Raw genomic sequence first — 17,905 nt, 5'->3', positions numbered from 1 at the left:
AAGCTGAATTATAATTTGGTAGTATACGTAAAAAATGAATTGAATTGAAGTGACCATATACAACAGTTGGCCAATTTCGATCCATCCATGAGCTTTTTCGCTTATCCATGCAGGGTCGCAGCTGACAGTGAGGGTGGTGTACGCCCTGGAAGGCCACAGTTTATTTGCATTATTTTGACCTCCCTTGTTTATTCACCGAATATTAAAGCAGAAGTAAGCGATCCGGTCGTTTTGGCTAACTTTTTGTCAGCCGATGGAGTTAGCAGCCCCCGCCCTCGTCATGGATCTATTGGTCTTCGTCCCTACGTCACCACATTCACGCGCATCCCTTGGCTGCACACACAGCCCTTCATGCCGTTCTCTCTCCTCATTGGATAAAGGTTGTAGGATACAAGGAAGTATACAAGAAGTTTTCTCCTCGGCTTACAGCAGAGCAGAGTGACTGACAGACCCGTGTTTCGGACCAAACACTCTATATAAGTGATTGCTGTCGGAAGATATAACTATTTAAGACTTATATTAACACAAACATTCCGCTTACTTCTGCTTTGAGCCATCTAGGAAAGTGTGCGACATTTTGTGTCTACAGCTCATATTTGGACCTTCTCTTGTTTCTTTTACTGTGCCGTTGGGTATGTGTACTGAACTCTTTCAGCTAAAAAAGGCTGCCATAGTTAGCTGGGCAGCCATGCTTTCTTTTTCTATTGTTTGCAGAGGGAGGTAAATACAAACAATTAGACCAGCATGTGTATACCTGTAATGCGTACATGCGTCTCCATGTTAACATTTAGCATTACTTCACAGAGTTTCATTTTTACAATCGGCTCATGCAAACATGACATATCACACATATTTTTTCTGGTCAGTCGTCATGGAAACATGACACTCAGCCAGTTTTGCAGCTTTTAGAAAAAAAGGTGTGTACTAGCTGAAAAAAACATATAATTTATTTTTGCATCTGGTGCTCACCCTTGATCAGCGCCAGTGTGTGTGTGAAAACACCTCACGACACAGCGAGGTGGCTCAGGTGACCTTAAACAATTGATTTTGTGGCAATCCAGCCATAATGACTGATTTTCAACATACAACCTTGATGCCTTCAGTTTGGAGAAGTTGCCATTGGAAGGTCTGCATAGATGATGCAGTAGTGTGCGAGTGTGCAGGATAGTAATATTTTGCTTTCCAATTCCAATCGAGTCAGAGCTGTCATGATTTATTTCAAGCATGGTTGATTTTTACAAGCTGAATTTGTACAAGTGGACCTAAAACATAATGAATGCTGCTGGTAGCTGAAGAGAATTTAGTGTTAGATAAAAGGGAAAAAAAAGAAACAACAAGCAGCGGTTCTCAGTGTTTAATTGGTGTTACAGTAATTGTTTGTTTGTGTATTTTCCTTCAACTTGAGTGTTGCTTGCATTGTTTTGTTTGAAACATGGAATGGATTTGATAGACAAGATGGGTTTCTTCTTTGCTCCATGTTTCATTAATGACTTTTGCTGCCACAAATCTGTTTGAGCATATGACATCGGAGATATTCAACTCCAGCTTGGACCTGGGTGTGTTTTATATTCTCCACATTTTCAAAGTGTGTTTGTGCCTCATTGCATTTTGGCCGTATGACCTTGAGGGTGCTCATGTGTATCTGAGTGGAGGGTTTGACGCTGGAGACGTGGTTTTTCAGACTTGCAGAAAAACAGCCAAATTTGTCATCATGAATAGAGGGATGGAGTTCAGGACGGTCATTAATGCCGGACTGGTGTAAACAAACACCTTGTTGAATATTTCTTTACAAATAACATTATTGGATTCTCAAGCAGGTCTTCCCTATATCATGTAACCATTGGTTCTCTGTTCACAATAGGGAAAGTCTGTCACCTCACTTCTCCTGTACACACACTCACACACACACACACACATACATATACTGTATATATATAACACAACATGCAATTGAGCGGGGTTTGTAGAAAAAGTTGTTGTCAGTTGGTTTATCTGAATGTTCAGTCAGTTTGTTTTTGCTTTAGTCTATTTTTTTATTTATCTTTAATGAATCTTCCTTCATCTGTCAATTTTGTTTTTCTGCGTCAGCTTCCTTTAAACCAACACCTTTCATCTGGCTTGTATGTCTGTCTGCAGCGTCTTTCTTTTTCTCCCCCTCTTTCTCTGGGACTACTCCTGTTTTTTGTCTCTGTTGTTTTATTCCGTCTAGCCTCCTATCTGTTTCTCTTTCTCTAAACCCTTTCTTTTCATTTTCTCTGGCCGCTTCCTTCATTTTTCTCTCCCTGCTCTGCAGTTGACTTATTGATTTCATTTTCATACTGTTGGCAGTTATTCCCTCTGTCGTAAACCATCAGCGTTGCCTCCTTTCACAGCGGCATTGATCATTGTACAGCCGATCACAACCAATCACCAGCGAGCGTCATTATCTGCTCTCACTCTTTCTCTTTTGTTGTTCGTCTTTCTTGCATTGTGTGCTCTGTGGGTTATATCTTTTAATGCAGCTATTCAGAGCTCCAGTGAAATAACAGCCCTGTACATTTGGGTATTTAGGGAGTGAATTAGGCTTCACTTTTCTTTCTCTTTTCTTTCCCTCAGACTCAGTGTTGTGAAAAATGACTCACTCAGGTTGGAAGCCAAAGGACTTTTACAGAAAACTGCATCACAAAACTTTCACAAGAAATTATCCGAAGCGTACTCTTCTTGTTGCAAAGAAATTAAACTTTTACAGTGCCTGCGTTAGTTCATAGTTAGTGTTGTGTATGATTGGATTTGAACATAGTTGTGTGTCAGTCTCGAATTACTGTTCAACCAAAATCAAATTGCCTTTTTTTGTCTGCTACAGCATAAATATCTGCTCTGTAAATCACATGTCCTGCTGTCTTCTCCTTGGGGGGAGAAACTTAGCAAAAGGGAAAAAAAAAATATTGCAGTAAACAGACAAACTCAGCAAACCCCTGTGGAGTCCATGGCACCCCTGGGAGTCAAGGAAATTCAGAGAAGTTGGTGCCATGTTTTTCTGTAAAACAGAACCATTACTATAAAACAGTTATAATATTGAAACATGGTGATAACCATTTATCCACAGAGAATGAGACAATATAGTCCAACAACAGATGAAATGCTGAAAAGGAAGTCGACTATTTCCAGTGTTGGAGGGTGGACAAACCTGATCAGTGGTTGTGTTTGTCCACATTCTCTGTCATTTTGATGGACACTGTAGTAGTAAACCTGAGCTACACAAAGATAAAGAGGAGGTGGGTTTGTACTATGTTTTTTTTTTTTTATAAATATGGATGCATATTAAAAAGATAAGCATTTATAATGTTAAAAAAAAATTAAATTTAGCTGCTATCGTGTCACTTGGCTAGTTTGCAAGTCTAGGCTAATTTATTTCTGGACATGAGTGAGCATACAAACACAACATCTGATTATTATTATTTATTTTATTTTTTTTAATTATTATAACTCAAATCTCAATATAGGTCATTTTTAGCAGGGGGTATTTGAACCTCTAAAATTTATATTTTTTTTGTTTAATGATTTGTATTTCTCTTTGAAGACCATGAAAGTAACGTTTCACTCAACCGCCGCTGCCCTATCCCTCTATTCTCTTGCTTGCTCAACCACAGCTGCTCACGATCTCTGAATCACAGTTGCTGTATCGTAAACTCAAGTCGAGACTTAAGATGATGCTGAAATTGTAAATACTTCTGCTTTCATGTCAGCAGAGGTTTGACCTCCACTTGTACTGTACAATTTAAATGCAGATGAAATAAAGGTCCTCTCTGTGTACCATTTTTGTTGACAGTATCACAGAACCTTTTCTCCTCACTGAAGCTTTGTGCATCTTTCAAATCAGATGACACATTTAAACAATTAAGCCATTAGGTCATTTTAAAGGGCATCTATGTTTCTTTTAATTATCAATTAAAAGATCTGCATCACATTAGCTGTGGTCAATTTGAACTCTTTCTAAACACCTGCACAGCATGTCATTCATCAGGCTTAGGCTTTGTGTACATTTTACTGCAACTTATATTACCAGTAAATGTGTCCTGTATTTGTTAAGCTGGATGTGATCATAAAGGATGGACTTCTAACTGGACGTCTTGGCATCATGTATGATGCGCTTCCTTGAGAGCTTCATTGTGGCCATAGTGGGAGAGGAGACAATTGTTCCTCATCCCCTCAGAGATAGTTTTGCTATGCTAATAGGCACCATGTACTGCCTTAATGTGGAATACCCTTGTGATATGAAGTGCTCATTTAAATTCCTGCAGAGAGTGATATTGAAGATGAAACCTGACCACTGCTCAGCTAGGATCCGCAGACTTAGAACAAAGTGCTGAGCTGTGGTTTATAGACTGATGACTACACATCTCAAGCTTTAACCGGGAGGAAACTGTTACTCTGCAGTTTTGAACATTGCTTCCCGAGAGAAAGTAATGTGTGGACGAAATATTGGGGGGGAAAAATATATAGGTGCAAAACAATATAAACTCCCGGTTTAAATGCTGTTAAGGAGTTATGTGAACATATCTAACCCGTAAGGACACTTTATTTACTTGACAGTGTTTTAAAATTGATCTAACAGACTGTCAAACAAAAGCCAAGTTCTGCTGAAAAATATCAGAAGCAGAGATATGGACTTGTTTTTCTAACAGTTGGAGGAGATGTTTCAGTGTTAAACTGCTGCTGAAAAAGTCGTTGGTTGAGACATTTTAAAAGCAAGGTTAAATTCTGCTCTTTTGTAGTTATATTAACACCTCAAGCTTTTACTTGGAGGAAACATCTGTCATTGTGCACTATAGTGCATAATAGACATGCTTGTTTTTCTTGCTTTTACAAAGTGTACTGCTTGGGTAATGAACACCTGAAGCTTTTGTGCGTTAGGAATCATAGACATGGAATTGCCTTTACTTGTATGATATTTATTAAGCCATTAATTTTCCACATTTTGTGACATATGCTGCCTATCACTCTCTTTGACAACCTCAGTCTGTTTAAGTAACTTTTCTTCCTTTTCCATCTTTTCTCTGTCTCCTTCAGTCCTTTTCCACTCTCAATCTGTCTCCCACAGATTATATCTTTCTGTTTGCCTCTATACTTCTCCATCTTACTCTATCTATCCCTCTCACTTTGTCTCCCTCTCTCTCAGCTCTGTACATAGGAGAAACCTTCATAACGTTATCGTAACGTAGATATTTTTATTCTTTGACCACTTTATGTCCATTGTGCACATTTTAGACTGTCTTAACTTTTTTTATCAATACAATCATGAAATCTAGTATTAAAGGTGCATTGAGTTGCTTGCGATATACAACCGCAACGCTATGGGAGTAACTCCTACACAATCGTATTTTTCATGCTGCATTCACGTGAAATTGGGCAGGCGGCAGACGGACGACAGCCGCTGAATGTAACGGCATAAACAAGCCTCTATGTAAACAAGTGGCAAAACAATACACGTGACAATATGTTGTCATGGCGATGTGGTATTGTTTACCTGACCCACGTTTTACCGTCTTTCTCTGGACTTCTGTGACTAAGGTGACATCTGGTTTGTTACCGACGGCCGTCTGCCCGACTGCAGGTGAATGCAGCATCAGTGTAACGCTCCATTCCTCCTCACTGCGTTACCGCGGTGACTTTTCACAGACGCCACCTCGACCTGAGCCGACAGCTCCGGTGTCTCTGCTGAGTTTCCATGGTTTCCTACCGTCACGCTGCCACTGAACGTGAAACATGGCGACACCACATGGCAGCCAGCGCTGAGCTTACCCGCTCCATGTAGATATGAATGATATGAACGGCTAATTCAGAGCTGAAAGGAACACTTCAGTTTGTTGATGGGGGTGATTACTGATTAATAAAAAACATACTTTTAAACAAAATAATCGATTTTCGTGAATAGATAACAGGTCTCACCTGAAATCATGGTTGAACCAGTGTGGAACTGCATGTTGTTTGTATGACCTCAAAAAATTGTCATTAGAAAATCAACTTAAAGCAGAAGTAAGCTGAATGTTTGTGTTAATATAAGTCTTAAATAGTTATATCTTCCGACGGCAATCACTTATATAGAGTGTTTGGTCCGAAACACGGGTCTGTCAGTCAGTCTGCTCTGCTGTAAGCAGAGGAGAAAACTTTCCTTGTATCCTACAACCTTTATCCAATGAGGAGAGAGAACGGCATAAAGGGGCGGTCCTCTCTGTGTGTGCAGCCAAGGGATGCGCATGAATGTGGTGACGTAGGGACGAGGGCGGGGACTGCTAACTCCATCAGCTGACAAGAAGTTAGCCAAAACGACCGGATCGCTTACTTCTGCTTTAAAGCTAAGGACCGGATCGCTTTGGCTAACTTCGTTAGTTAGCAGTCCCCGCCCTCGTCATGGATCTATTGGTCCTCGTCCCTACGTCACCACATTCATGCGCATCCCTTGACTGCACACACAGCCCTTCATGCCGTTCTCTCTCCTCATTAGATAAAGGTTGTAGGATACAAGGAAGTATACAAGACGTTTTCTCCTCGGCTTACAGCAGAGCAGAGTGACTGACAGACCCGTGTTTCGGACCAAACACTCTATATAAGTGATTGCCGTCGGAAGATATAACTATTTAAGACTTATATTAACACAAATATTCCGCTTACTTCTGCTTTAAACTCAAAAAGTTATCTTCAGGTTGAGGTTAGTCAGATGGTTAAGGGAGCAGGTGAATATATCATTCAATTTTTAACCAAATTGAAATTTATTACATTGTAGAATAAAATTATAATGAATGGCACTTGTAATTAAGTTATTCAAACTTTTGGGGGGTGGGGGGGGGCTTTAAGGTGGATACAGTTCTAATTTTTATAATGACAATGTTCAAAGAATGGGACAATGTCAAAGGGACCACTCATGCTGATTAATGTGCGTCATCTAAATCTGCAGCTCAGCTCTTGGCTGGTGCTGCTTTCAGTGAACTCAGACACCAGTAGCCATCAGCTGGTTACCATAGTGAAGCATTCAGCAGAGAGTGGTGAGAAATACAGCTTCAGGTGAACATGATGATGTTGCACTAGAACAATGGATAGCAATGGATAAAATCCTGCTTGGATATTCATTTGACAACTTGAACTCATCATGATGAGCAGCAGTGTGTTTGGCCTTAGGATGAGTTTGAAAAAGAAAAACAAAAAAACAAGTTTGTTGACATCTTTGAGTTTGAGACCAGAGAGTAGACTAGATCATCTTTCTAAAATTATTATTTTTAATTATTTGATTATTGTTAGTTCCTCATCTTAATTGAAGTTAAATACAGGATTGCTGGGAAACAGTGGAAGGTTAACTCACCAGTGTAGCCTACAACACACACACTGGACAAGACAGAACAACTGGAGGAACAGCAGTGGGCTATGCCAGCCATGAAAACCAGTGTGATAAAGTTGCTTCTAGAAAACAGGGCTGACTGTAACTTGGTGTGGCAATGCGTGTCAGCCCGTGTGCTGCCACTGTGTTTTGCCCTTTTGTATGCAAATTATTATTTCCTTCAGCACCGGCTGCTGCACAACGACAACAAATGCGTTCCCTCGCACGACTCTTAGCCACTGTTGTGTTACACACTGAACTCTCTCTCACTCCAAGATACGTAACACTTGCTGGGTCTCTATCTGCCATATCTCTGTCTGCCGCTGCTTTTCCCTCATACCCCCCCCCACCCCCCCTCCTGTTTCCCTTTCTTTTGTTGCGCTGCAGAGTGCAATCGAACAGCACATCAAACCAAATCTAGTGCGTCTGTTTCCTCTTTCATCTGCCTCGAGGTCCCCGGTGGCCCGCAGACGCCTCGGAGCTTTCGAACAAGGCAAGGGCCGAGGGGGTGGCGGCGGGTGGGGTGCAGAGACATGGAGGGAGGGAGGGAGGGTGGGGGGGAGAATTGAGGATACTCACAACTGCCTTCTAAGGAGATACTTTCAGCTTTAATACCCCGTACCCTGTGAGGCTGTAGCCTGACCTTTCTTAGCCTCGCCTTACCCGTCTGGTAGCACCACCGGACCCAGAATTCAACACAACCCTGTATTGTGTTGTGTTGAATGCACCCTAAGCTGCATATTGCAATTGACACACTTTTTTTTCCCCCTGGATGCATTTCACACCAATATTCTGGTCAGCATTTCATCGGCCCCGTACACGCGCGCCTAGGAAGGGGTTTTGTGGAAGAAAGACCACCAGCTGGGATAAGAGAGGACAGCAGTGGGGCTTTTAGGTGGGTTTTTCACCGGCTTTTGTTGCCTCAAAGCAGCCGCAACATTATCGGAACAGTCCACTTTGTACCAGCCTCTCTTTTGTGTCCTATTGTCGCTCAATCCAGCAGTCTCTCCACCCCCTCTTTCTCTTTATGAGTTGAAGCCTGCCTCTCCTTTGTGATCGCTCTCCAATTCACACCCCATTCTCCAAAAAGAGATCAATTTTTTTTCTCCTTTTTTTTTTTTTTTTCTTCTGGCTTTTTTGTAAATAAATAAATACCATTGTGTTATTGTTTGCTCGCAGAGCTGTGTTGACAAGTTGACTTTAATGTGAAACTTTGAAAATTACTTTTTTATAGTTGCTCTCAGTTACAGACAATTTTCTGTCTCGCAAATGCAGCACGTTATTTAGACTGTACTAGAACAATGACTAATGACCTCTGTGGTCATTTGTGGGTTTTTATTTTTTATTTTTTTTGTCCAGTAAAATCATTCATCCAGTACATCTTCCTTTGTGCTTCCAAATGGATGATCTGCTTTCACTGCTCATTCTCTCTGTTTACACTTACTCAGCCTGCTGCTGCATAATGTACTTAGTGCCCAGAGCTACTGTATAGGTGTGCACATCTCCCAGTGCTTTAAGCAGTAAGATACAGTGGCAGGATAAAGTAACTGTTGTGAAGTAAAAAGTATCTTTGGTATTAGTAGGTGTAGGTTAGAGTTTTGACAAAAAAGTAAGTAACATCACTTCTAATTTGCACGAGTATGAAAGGGTTATAAGGTCGTGTCAAAGAGCTTAGATATTCATCATTCAGATGTAACTGTTTATGAAGGCAGATGACTGTGGCTACCCTCCGTAGAGACCATAGGAGCTGGTTCACATTAACACAGCGGGTGAAGCTGCTGCTCTCCATAAAAAACACCACTGCACCCATGAAGTTTAGCAAAGAGCAACTTGAGTCTCCACAACACTATTTGGGAATATTTTATGGGCCGGTGAATCTAAGGGTGATTTATTTGGGAAGGACATGCAGCGCTGTGTGTGGTGTGAAAAGGGCAGCTCGACATTATCGTGGGAAAATGAATTCCTGAGTTTATCTTCCAGGATAATGTCAGGGTGTCTGTCCACCCACTGAAGCTCAGGAGAAGCTGCAGGACGATGACCCCAAACATCAAAGTAAATCCACTATAGGGTGACTTCAAATAGCCTTTTTGGAGAGGCCCAATCACAGCCCAGACTATGAGACCCAGAGACTATGTGGAATGACCTAAAGAGAGCTGCTCAAAACAGACACTCTCAGAGTGTGTCTGAGTTGAAGCAGCTCTTGAACATTGTGCAGGTATCAGCAGCAGCTACTGCTCGTCTATATTTATGACTAAGATGAAGATAATATCAAGTTTTATGACTAATTAAAGCAGAAAACCAGGGCCCGTATTCACAAGAATCCTAAGACTAAAAGTAGCTCTTAGTGATGTAATTATAAGAAAAATCTTAGAATTTCTTGAATTCTAAGAAAATTCTTAGAATTAGACCATTTGAATGAGGTTGGTTTACTGGACGAAATGATTTACAGCACTCAGACCGGAGACGGCACGTGCAAGCCAGATAAGCGTCTTTACGACAATACGCGCTAAAGCTCATGGGAAATGCAATCTTCATTCCGGCGAAACACTACTGCTTTTGTCCACACGGATCGCCAAAATCAACACAGAATGAAAGTTCTTTGTAGATGCTTTAAGGAATGAGGAACTTCTCTTGTACAGTGAGTCACAGTGGCAATGTTAAGCAGGGGTAATCTTCAATGCCCTTAGTTCAGGAAGTTTATATCATCTTAGTCACAGTTGAATCTCAGCTTTAAAAACTTGCATGGTGGCTTTTGGAATAAATCAAGGAAGTCAGGGAGTTATTTTAGTTGGCGCACATTGCATCATTGATTCTGCATGAATCTAATGTTTGATTATTGATAACTGTGAGTGCTGATCCGACAGTTTTGATGATTTATTAAGCAACAGGATTGAGACAGGATTTGTGCTTCTCAAGTGGATTCGTTGCTTTCCTCTGTTGTATAAATAGAACATCTTTGAGTTTTGGACTGATTGATTTTATGAAAAAGTTATGAAGAGGTTATTAATAATGAAACTATTCTTTAATTGCCCTCATAGCTCCTAGTTATTGATAAAAGCGGTGGATTATCCATGTATCCCAAAATGAACTTTGTTAGCTGAGACAATCTGTGCAGTACGTGTTCCCTCACACATCCTCCTCCACATCCATCCCTCCATCCCTTGCTCATGGAGTGGTCAGGCCAATCAACCACAGAGCCTTAGCCTATCACCTGGGAACCCCAATTGCCTGCCAGTCATCAGATAAAATGGATTTTCAATTGAGTCAAGGCTCCCAGGTTGGGTCAAGTAAAATGGAGGGTGGACAGACTTGTGCTGCTCCTCCACCTCTCCCAACTAGTGTTTGTTGTTTGTTTCTCTCCTTCTGTCTCCTACTGTGTTCTGCCCCTGTCCCTCTTCTCTCACCACTCTCCTCATGCTGGCCAGAGCCACATGACATGAACACATAGGCTTGTTGTAAAAGCCCAGATACCAGTGTACTACATATCTTGGAGGTGGGGAGGTGTAACCCCAGCAAACACTTAAACTCTGGATGCATCTCCAATTAGAGCAACAGGTGAGAAATCCATTAGTTTTTTAGTAGAGGAGTATCGGTGCACAGTGTATTGAGTACTTCTTTCTGTTCACACCGTTGGCCAGCAGCACACCACCTTATTTATCATTGTAAATTTCATCTGTCTGTTTTTTTGTTTTTTGGAGTAAGTGATCAGTTTAGAATATAATGAACAGATTAACTGATAATAAATAAAAAGAGGTAGTTCATCTTTAAGTAGTGGACAGTGTATCTGGCTAGCCTGAAATTGACTTAGACACAATCTTTTTGGTGTTTTTTCTTCTCCACATCCCACCCCGTTATTCTCTCTCACCACATTCTTCATCATGAATGTTTGGACTTTTTTTTTTGTTGTCACAGTGAACACTGCACATTAAAAATGTTGGTCTTATCCCAGGTGAATACAAAGTAGATAATCCCAGGGCAAGGATACCATTGTAACATATTTTGCACATTTGTACTTCATGACAAGGACATTACTGTGTAAGTCAGGGGATTGGATTTTTCTTATTGTCAACAATTATCAAGGCCCAAACCAATCTGTTCTTACAAGGCCTGATATATCTTACTCTTGTTGTTGTACAACTTCATTGTTGTCCAGAAACTGTTACAATCATGTTTCCCATCATGAACTACTCTGTTGTTTATTACGAGTCATGAAGGTAAAGATCAGTTTTATGTCAGGCAGGCTTTTGAAGAAGTTTATTTTGAATGATGAAATTCTGTCAGATGTGATCATAAGAATAAAACATAATAATAACAACAACAGTAGATCTTCTTTTTAAGTCCTCAAATTTTTTTTAATTAGTTTCATACATATTAAAAAAATCTATATTTTCTTTATAAGTTCAGGAGGTTTTCTTTGGTCTTTTAAAAAAAATAATAGATCCACTTTTTTTCTAAATGCATTTCTTTTCAAATATTTATTATTGTTATTTCAGGTTGCATGCAAATCAAAAGTTTTCTTGAAAGTTGAAGGAAGTGTGAGCAACTTAGTGATACATGCAGGTCCACAGCGACGTATCAGACCCGGTGTTATTGACCTGACAAACTGTGATTGTACAGGTCAAAGATCACTGCCGCCTGTCTGTCACTGCTGCTGTTTGTGAATGCATGTGAGCAAGTCTTCCTCTCTTTTCTTTTCGAGCTGGAGAGCGGCCTCACTCCTGAACCTGCACGCATCTCTATGACAGATTTCTATTTTGAGTTGATGCTTTATCAGTCGCTTTATTTCTCTTTTAAGTGAACAGTTGAATACAGAAGCATTCAAGGAGAGACTATATGCATCCTCAGGTTTGCATTGAAGTTATTGTGCTATATATAAACACCTACAACTCAGAGTCAGTGGAGTGTGGAGTTAGAGCAGAATGGAGAGAGAGGAGTACAGGCTTAAAAAAATGAAAAAGTGAATGATTGAAGAGTGGATGAGAGGAGAAGAGAAGAGATGATGTAGTGGAGCAAATAGGAGAAGAGGACAGGAGAATGGGAGGTGTGGAGAGGACACCTCAGGGATGAGATGAGAGGACGGGGGACGGGAGCCATATTGATCATTCTGCTCTGTGAGTCTCTCTGTGGTTTTAATGGTTTGAGTTTCACAGCTGGCATTAACTCGGCGGTGCTTAGAACAGATAACATGCTCCCTTCACTCTCACACACACACACACACATACAGATACACACACATGCACATACAGTACATACATACACACTGTCTATATCTCTTTACCAGCAGGCTACGGGTCAATGCACCCCTGGTGTTCAGTCAGTTCAGCTCAATGCATCGTTCCACATGGGCTACAGGAGATATACCGGAGGTTCAGTGGGACCAGTTCCCTGCTGCTGCCCTGCCTCTGAAACTGAGCAGGATCTACGTGCGAAACCAAAGCAAATCAACACGATCAAATCAAAGTATAATAATAATTTAAAAAAAACATAATTATACACCATTGAATTAATTGCTGTAATGCTAATTCAAAATGTATTTTGTCTCTGCTTGTTTAATATATCTGTATAGAAATGTGTGCCACTGAGGTTATTTTCACCATATAAATCCTTGTTTGCATAACAAGTGCATAAGTAAATTGTGTGTCTTTGTATGCAAGCCTTAAGTCATCCTTCATTTATTTTCCAAATGCAGCAGATCTACTGCTGGTTATGTTTACTTTCTTTATCAAGCTGTTACCATGACAGCATGCTGATATTTCACTGAATGCCATTAGTTTAGAAAGTATTTGATAACCCAAAGTTTTACATTTAAATTGGAACATTTTTAACATTTCTAATAGTTGTGACAAGTTATTGAAACAAAGAGTTTCAATGATGGCGTCAGAGGTAAAGTCATAGGATCAGCAAAATCATGAGAATTCATCCTCTGGGAACTATGAATGTCGTCACATAGAATTTCATGGCAGTCCATCCAATATGTGTGTAGATATTTCAGACTGGACCCCGAGAGCTTTAGGTTCAGTAAGGGGATTTGTCTGACATCACCAAGTGCACACAAAGAAATGATACTGTATTGATCTTGATTCTAAAGCTTTACTGCAGCTATGCTTCAACTCTATTTAATAAAAACTATTACTGATGAAATAATATTACAATCCATAGTTGTGTTTTTTGTGAAATTTGATGCAGACATTCATGCCTTCCAGAGGATGAATCATACTTACTTTGGTGGTGATTCATGAACTTTTCATCTTGCACCACCGTGTCATCAGTTTTAATTTTGTACAATATTTAGCTTTATGACCGAATACCTGCAGTTCGATGACCATCCCATCATCCACGGCTGTACCTACTTTATGTTTACTACCAATAGTGCGTTTCCTGCATGGTGAGAAAGGATAACATTAGCTTTTAGACATCAACATGTTAGCATTGTGTTATCCATGCCCAATTCTAACATGTAGCACAGAGTCTAAATGAAAAAGAGCTTGACCGTCTTCAGGCTGTACAGATTGCAGCTTCACAGCTTCTAACTCACACATCAGCCCAGTTTTAGCATCCCTGCATTGGTTACCAGTCCATTTTAGAGTTAATCTTTAAAATTCTGGTACTTACTTTTGAATCTTTACACAGTCAAGCTCTCCTAACCTCTGATCTGATTCAACTTCGTACTCTGAGGTCATTAGGTTAGAGACTGTTGGTTGAAATGCCCTGCCTCCCTCTTAATGATGCTCTGAATCTGTTGATTCTTTTAAGAAGTAGCTGAGGACTTTTCTATTTGAGCAAGCTTTTAATTAGACAAGGGTCTTTATGCCTGTGAATTATATGCTGTTATTCATAATGTTTTATGTCTCTAGATACAGATACATTTTACTTATTTAGTTACAGAGCTGCTAGCCTGGCTACACACTCCCTAACCCTATATCTATCTAGTTAAAACGATACATTTCACATTTCTTGATTTTATTTAGATTTCTGCAGAGTAAAGTTTAAATCACATGTCCTTGTGTATCACAAACCTATTCATAGCTTGTGCGAATCCTGTCTGTGCCAATTCCTACCTGCTTATCAGAAACAAATCATTGTAATCAGAAAAATTAATTGCTCCACATTGTGTGACCTCAACAAATCCATTGAATAATAATTGTTCTCTCTTCAAGTCTGTCCACCCATTACTTGCATGAACCTCCTTTCATGGAGTATGTGGAGGAGAAAGGGGGATCTCAGATAAACTCTCACTAAGATGGCTAACAAACTGAATTCATCATGGTGCCGCTGTTTGAAAAATACACTGCATTTGTCTGTAGTGCAATGAGAAAATCAAGTACATACACTGTAATATATCTGGCTCTCTGTTTATTGGGATCCTATCTGGGAGATGAACTATTCAGGGTTAAGCCACTCCGTTGTAATCAGGTTGGTGATCATGGCTACGTTCTGTCTTGTTGGATGTTGTCTCTGGGAAAGCACGAGTAATTACTAATAAGGCTTCAAAGAGTGTATTGACTTTCACATAGAAAGACATTCACCAGCGCTTAAAACACCCATGAGCATCCCCCTCATGCTCTGTAACTCAATATCTGACTAACAAGGTGCTGTGTATCACCAAGCTTTATTGAAATAGGAACAGGTCTCCATAGTGGGAAAAAAGCTCTATTCATGTTGAATAGTTATCACCTTGGCTTAACAGGTTGCCCCTGTCTTGATCGTGTTGCCAGGGTTTCAAGGTGTTAATTGATCATAGCTGGAGAGCACACAATCTGAGTGAAGCCGTCTTGGCCGTACACTATAGCCTAGGAGTCACGCGGTCAGATCTACCGTCAGGGTCACTGTGCTGCTTTGGGTTTCTAAGGATTTTATTGATCTGTGGTTGAAGGTTCGAGGTTACACTTCTTTGATCAGTGGTATGTATCTGCTTTCAAACAGGACTCAGGTAGACCTGGTAGTCTATAGAGGTCACCAAGTCTCCCCTCCTCAGAGGAACAGAGCACTATGTGTCGTGATTATAAATGAGAATTAACCTGAATCTGAAAGAGGTCACCGGTAGATCTCCTGCATTATGAGCGAGATCCTGAGTGTTACATTCAAAGCCGGCCCCCACAAATTTCACCCCGATGAAAGGGTGGAAGGAATCTTTACTGAGTCCTATGAGAGGCTTTTATTCTATGGTTCTTGAATGGGTACCTGTTGTTCCAGTTAGAGCCCTCTTAACCTCCAGGCCAGGTTCCTTTCTGCACCAAAAAAAGGTTTGAAATTTCAACAAGCAAGGAATTGAAGTGTTTTTTCTCTGTATGTGTGTTTTTGAGAGTTCAGTGATGGAAATATGTTTTAGAACCTGCCTGAAAAATCAACAATATTACTGGCTTATGATAACTTATTGCATGTCTTTGCTACATACATCGGCAGACATTGCTGGAGATATAGTAGTCACAGGTAAGCCTAGGATCATTTAGAAAATACTTATTCATTGCTTCACAATCCTCAGATATGTCACTTTCCTCATCCATTACCACTGTGACATGTGAGTAGGACATTATACCGAGTCACTATATTTGTATGGGGTTATTTTAAAAGATAGTAGAAGATTGATATTATTGTGTTTGATGCCAGCCAATGACACTTCCACTGCTCAGATTTTCCCTCTTCTTACAACACCTCCTGATTTTGGCAAAGATATACTTTTGGTTGACCAAATATTATAACACTGTAACACTGACTATAACTGTCTGTTAAGTAAAAGAAAATGATAATTTAAAAAAAGATAAGATAAGATAAGATAAAATGCAAAAAGTGCATCTTTATTTTGATCGAGATTTTTCTAATAAAGCTCCACAAAATGGGTAATGGATTGAAAAGGTTAATGGCTAAACCTCTTGTGCATTAGAGGGTGAAGGATGAAAACTGGGGATTATTTCATAGGTCAAAAGGAACAGTCCCATAAAAATCTGACAACTGCCAAACACAGAGTTGCACGTTGTTGCAATTTATTGCAGCATGAAAAAGCCTCCGCAGTAGCACTGGAGAGCTGAGTAACATCAATCAACGAGTTCACTTCACTCCATTACTGAAATAATCTCTACTATTACCCGGTCTGACCTTTCAATTGTGGTCAGTTAAAGCTGGGTAAGTATGCACAAAACATGAACAGTCCCTGCACCCAAGAACATCTCAAAGGTCAGAAGGTGTAACAGTCAGGGGTGTAAATGGACTAATAATCCCTTCTTTTGTCTCTTTTTCTCTTAGAACCTGCTGGTCAACCGCGGATAAAGAGTGGGAGGAAAAGGGTAAAATTGTTACTCGAGAAGGCTTTTACTTTGGCTTCAAGAAGCACTTTTTCTGTTCCTGGTTTAAATTATGAGAGAGTGGATTTGTTATTAGCATGCCTTGTTTTTAAAAGTTTCCTATTATGCTATTGATCTGCTGTATAATCAGTTGAAGTTGCTCCGCACTGCTTCATTTGACAGGAAGAGCTTTTTTGAAAGAGTGTGTGTTAGGTTCATGTACACTTTCAATTTAGTAATCTAAAAGACGATCAGAAAGTATCTCTAAAATATAAGCTGTAAAGATGTAAAGATGAAGTCAGGGTCACTCCTCCATCAGCTGAATGAACTTGCGTCCAAACCTCTGCTGCTTCTGTACAAATGAAAAGGAAGGAAAGCATTCCAGGTTGGGGCCGAATCAGGTGCATAGGGACCGTCCTTGTTTTGATCTCTAACTGAAAGAGGGTTGTATTGCTTTTAAGTTTTATGGTTTTTTATTCTTTTTTAACCACACTAAACTCAGATAATCCTGGCCATGACTTTTAATTCATTAGACCTGTGATGTGTCATATCATTTTATTAAACCATTCATATCTGGTCTCATCTGTGTCTTGAGTTTCTTCTCTCATCTACTACTCAACTAGTTAATGCGCTAATTCAGCTTTAATACCCTGTGTATTTCATCTCAACTAAGTGATCTACTGATTCCTCAGTGGAAGTCAAACCACCTTTATGTGTTTTAAGACCACCTTTCAATGAAATGAAAGAAAAAGGAGTGACTGAACTTCACAGAGCAACAAGGAAATGAGCAAAACCTTGGTTTGTTCTGTGGTTGGTTAATGTCTGACTGACACTAGCTGCACTGCACTTCTTGCCTGCAACATGTCACTCCCTAATTAGACTTAGCATTTAAAATTCAGACTTCAGGCTGAGCTCAATTTTATAGTGACAATGAAAATCGCACTGCAAATTGGCAGCAACATTTTCTCTCAATAAATTAACTATACGTTTGAAATGAGGCCAAGTGTCATAAAGAGGACACACAGTCTGAGACAGGAAGACAAATAATAGCTGATGGAAAACGCACGGAAAAATACAAATCCAGGTTTCTGTTGAACAAAAAAATCCATCAGCACACAAACAGCATCTGATGTTTCCATCCAAATCTCGCTCGAAATTGAACAGAACTACAGTCACTAGAGCCAATATCAGCAGACGACTGATCGACAAGAACATGTGGGGAAACTAACCCATCACAGGAGAAAAGGACAAAATCAGATGACGTGATTAAGGGCTC

At 40.1% G+C, this 17,905-nt stretch overlaps 1 protein-coding gene across 2 annotated transcripts in view; it reads left to right on the top strand.

Annotated features, from left to right (window-relative positions):
- LOC146984217 (MICOS complex subunit mic25a-like) overlaps positions 1–17,208 on the top strand; it is a 91,518-nt gene extending 74,310 nt beyond the window's left edge. For both annotated transcript variants that reach the window (XM_085781171.1, XM_085781170.1), the window contains one exon: positions 16,592–17,208. In XM_085781171.1, the coding sequence (XP_085637297.1) occupies positions 16,592–16,615 (24 nt within the window). In that variant the 3' untranslated portion in view covers positions 16,616–17,208. The remainder of the gene's footprint in view (positions 1–16,591) is intronic.
- The last annotated feature ends 697 nt before the right edge of the window (positions 17,209–17,905 follow it).

The sequence above is a fragment of the Trachurus japonicus genome, chromosome 7, assembly GCF_045865225.1.
Source record: "Trachurus japonicus isolate A0001 chromosome 7, Traja_1.0".
Classification (NCBI taxonomy): Eukaryota; Metazoa; Chordata; class Actinopteri; order Carangiformes; family Carangidae; genus Trachurus; species Trachurus japonicus.
This window is presented reverse-complemented; position numbering and strand designations above follow the sequence as displayed.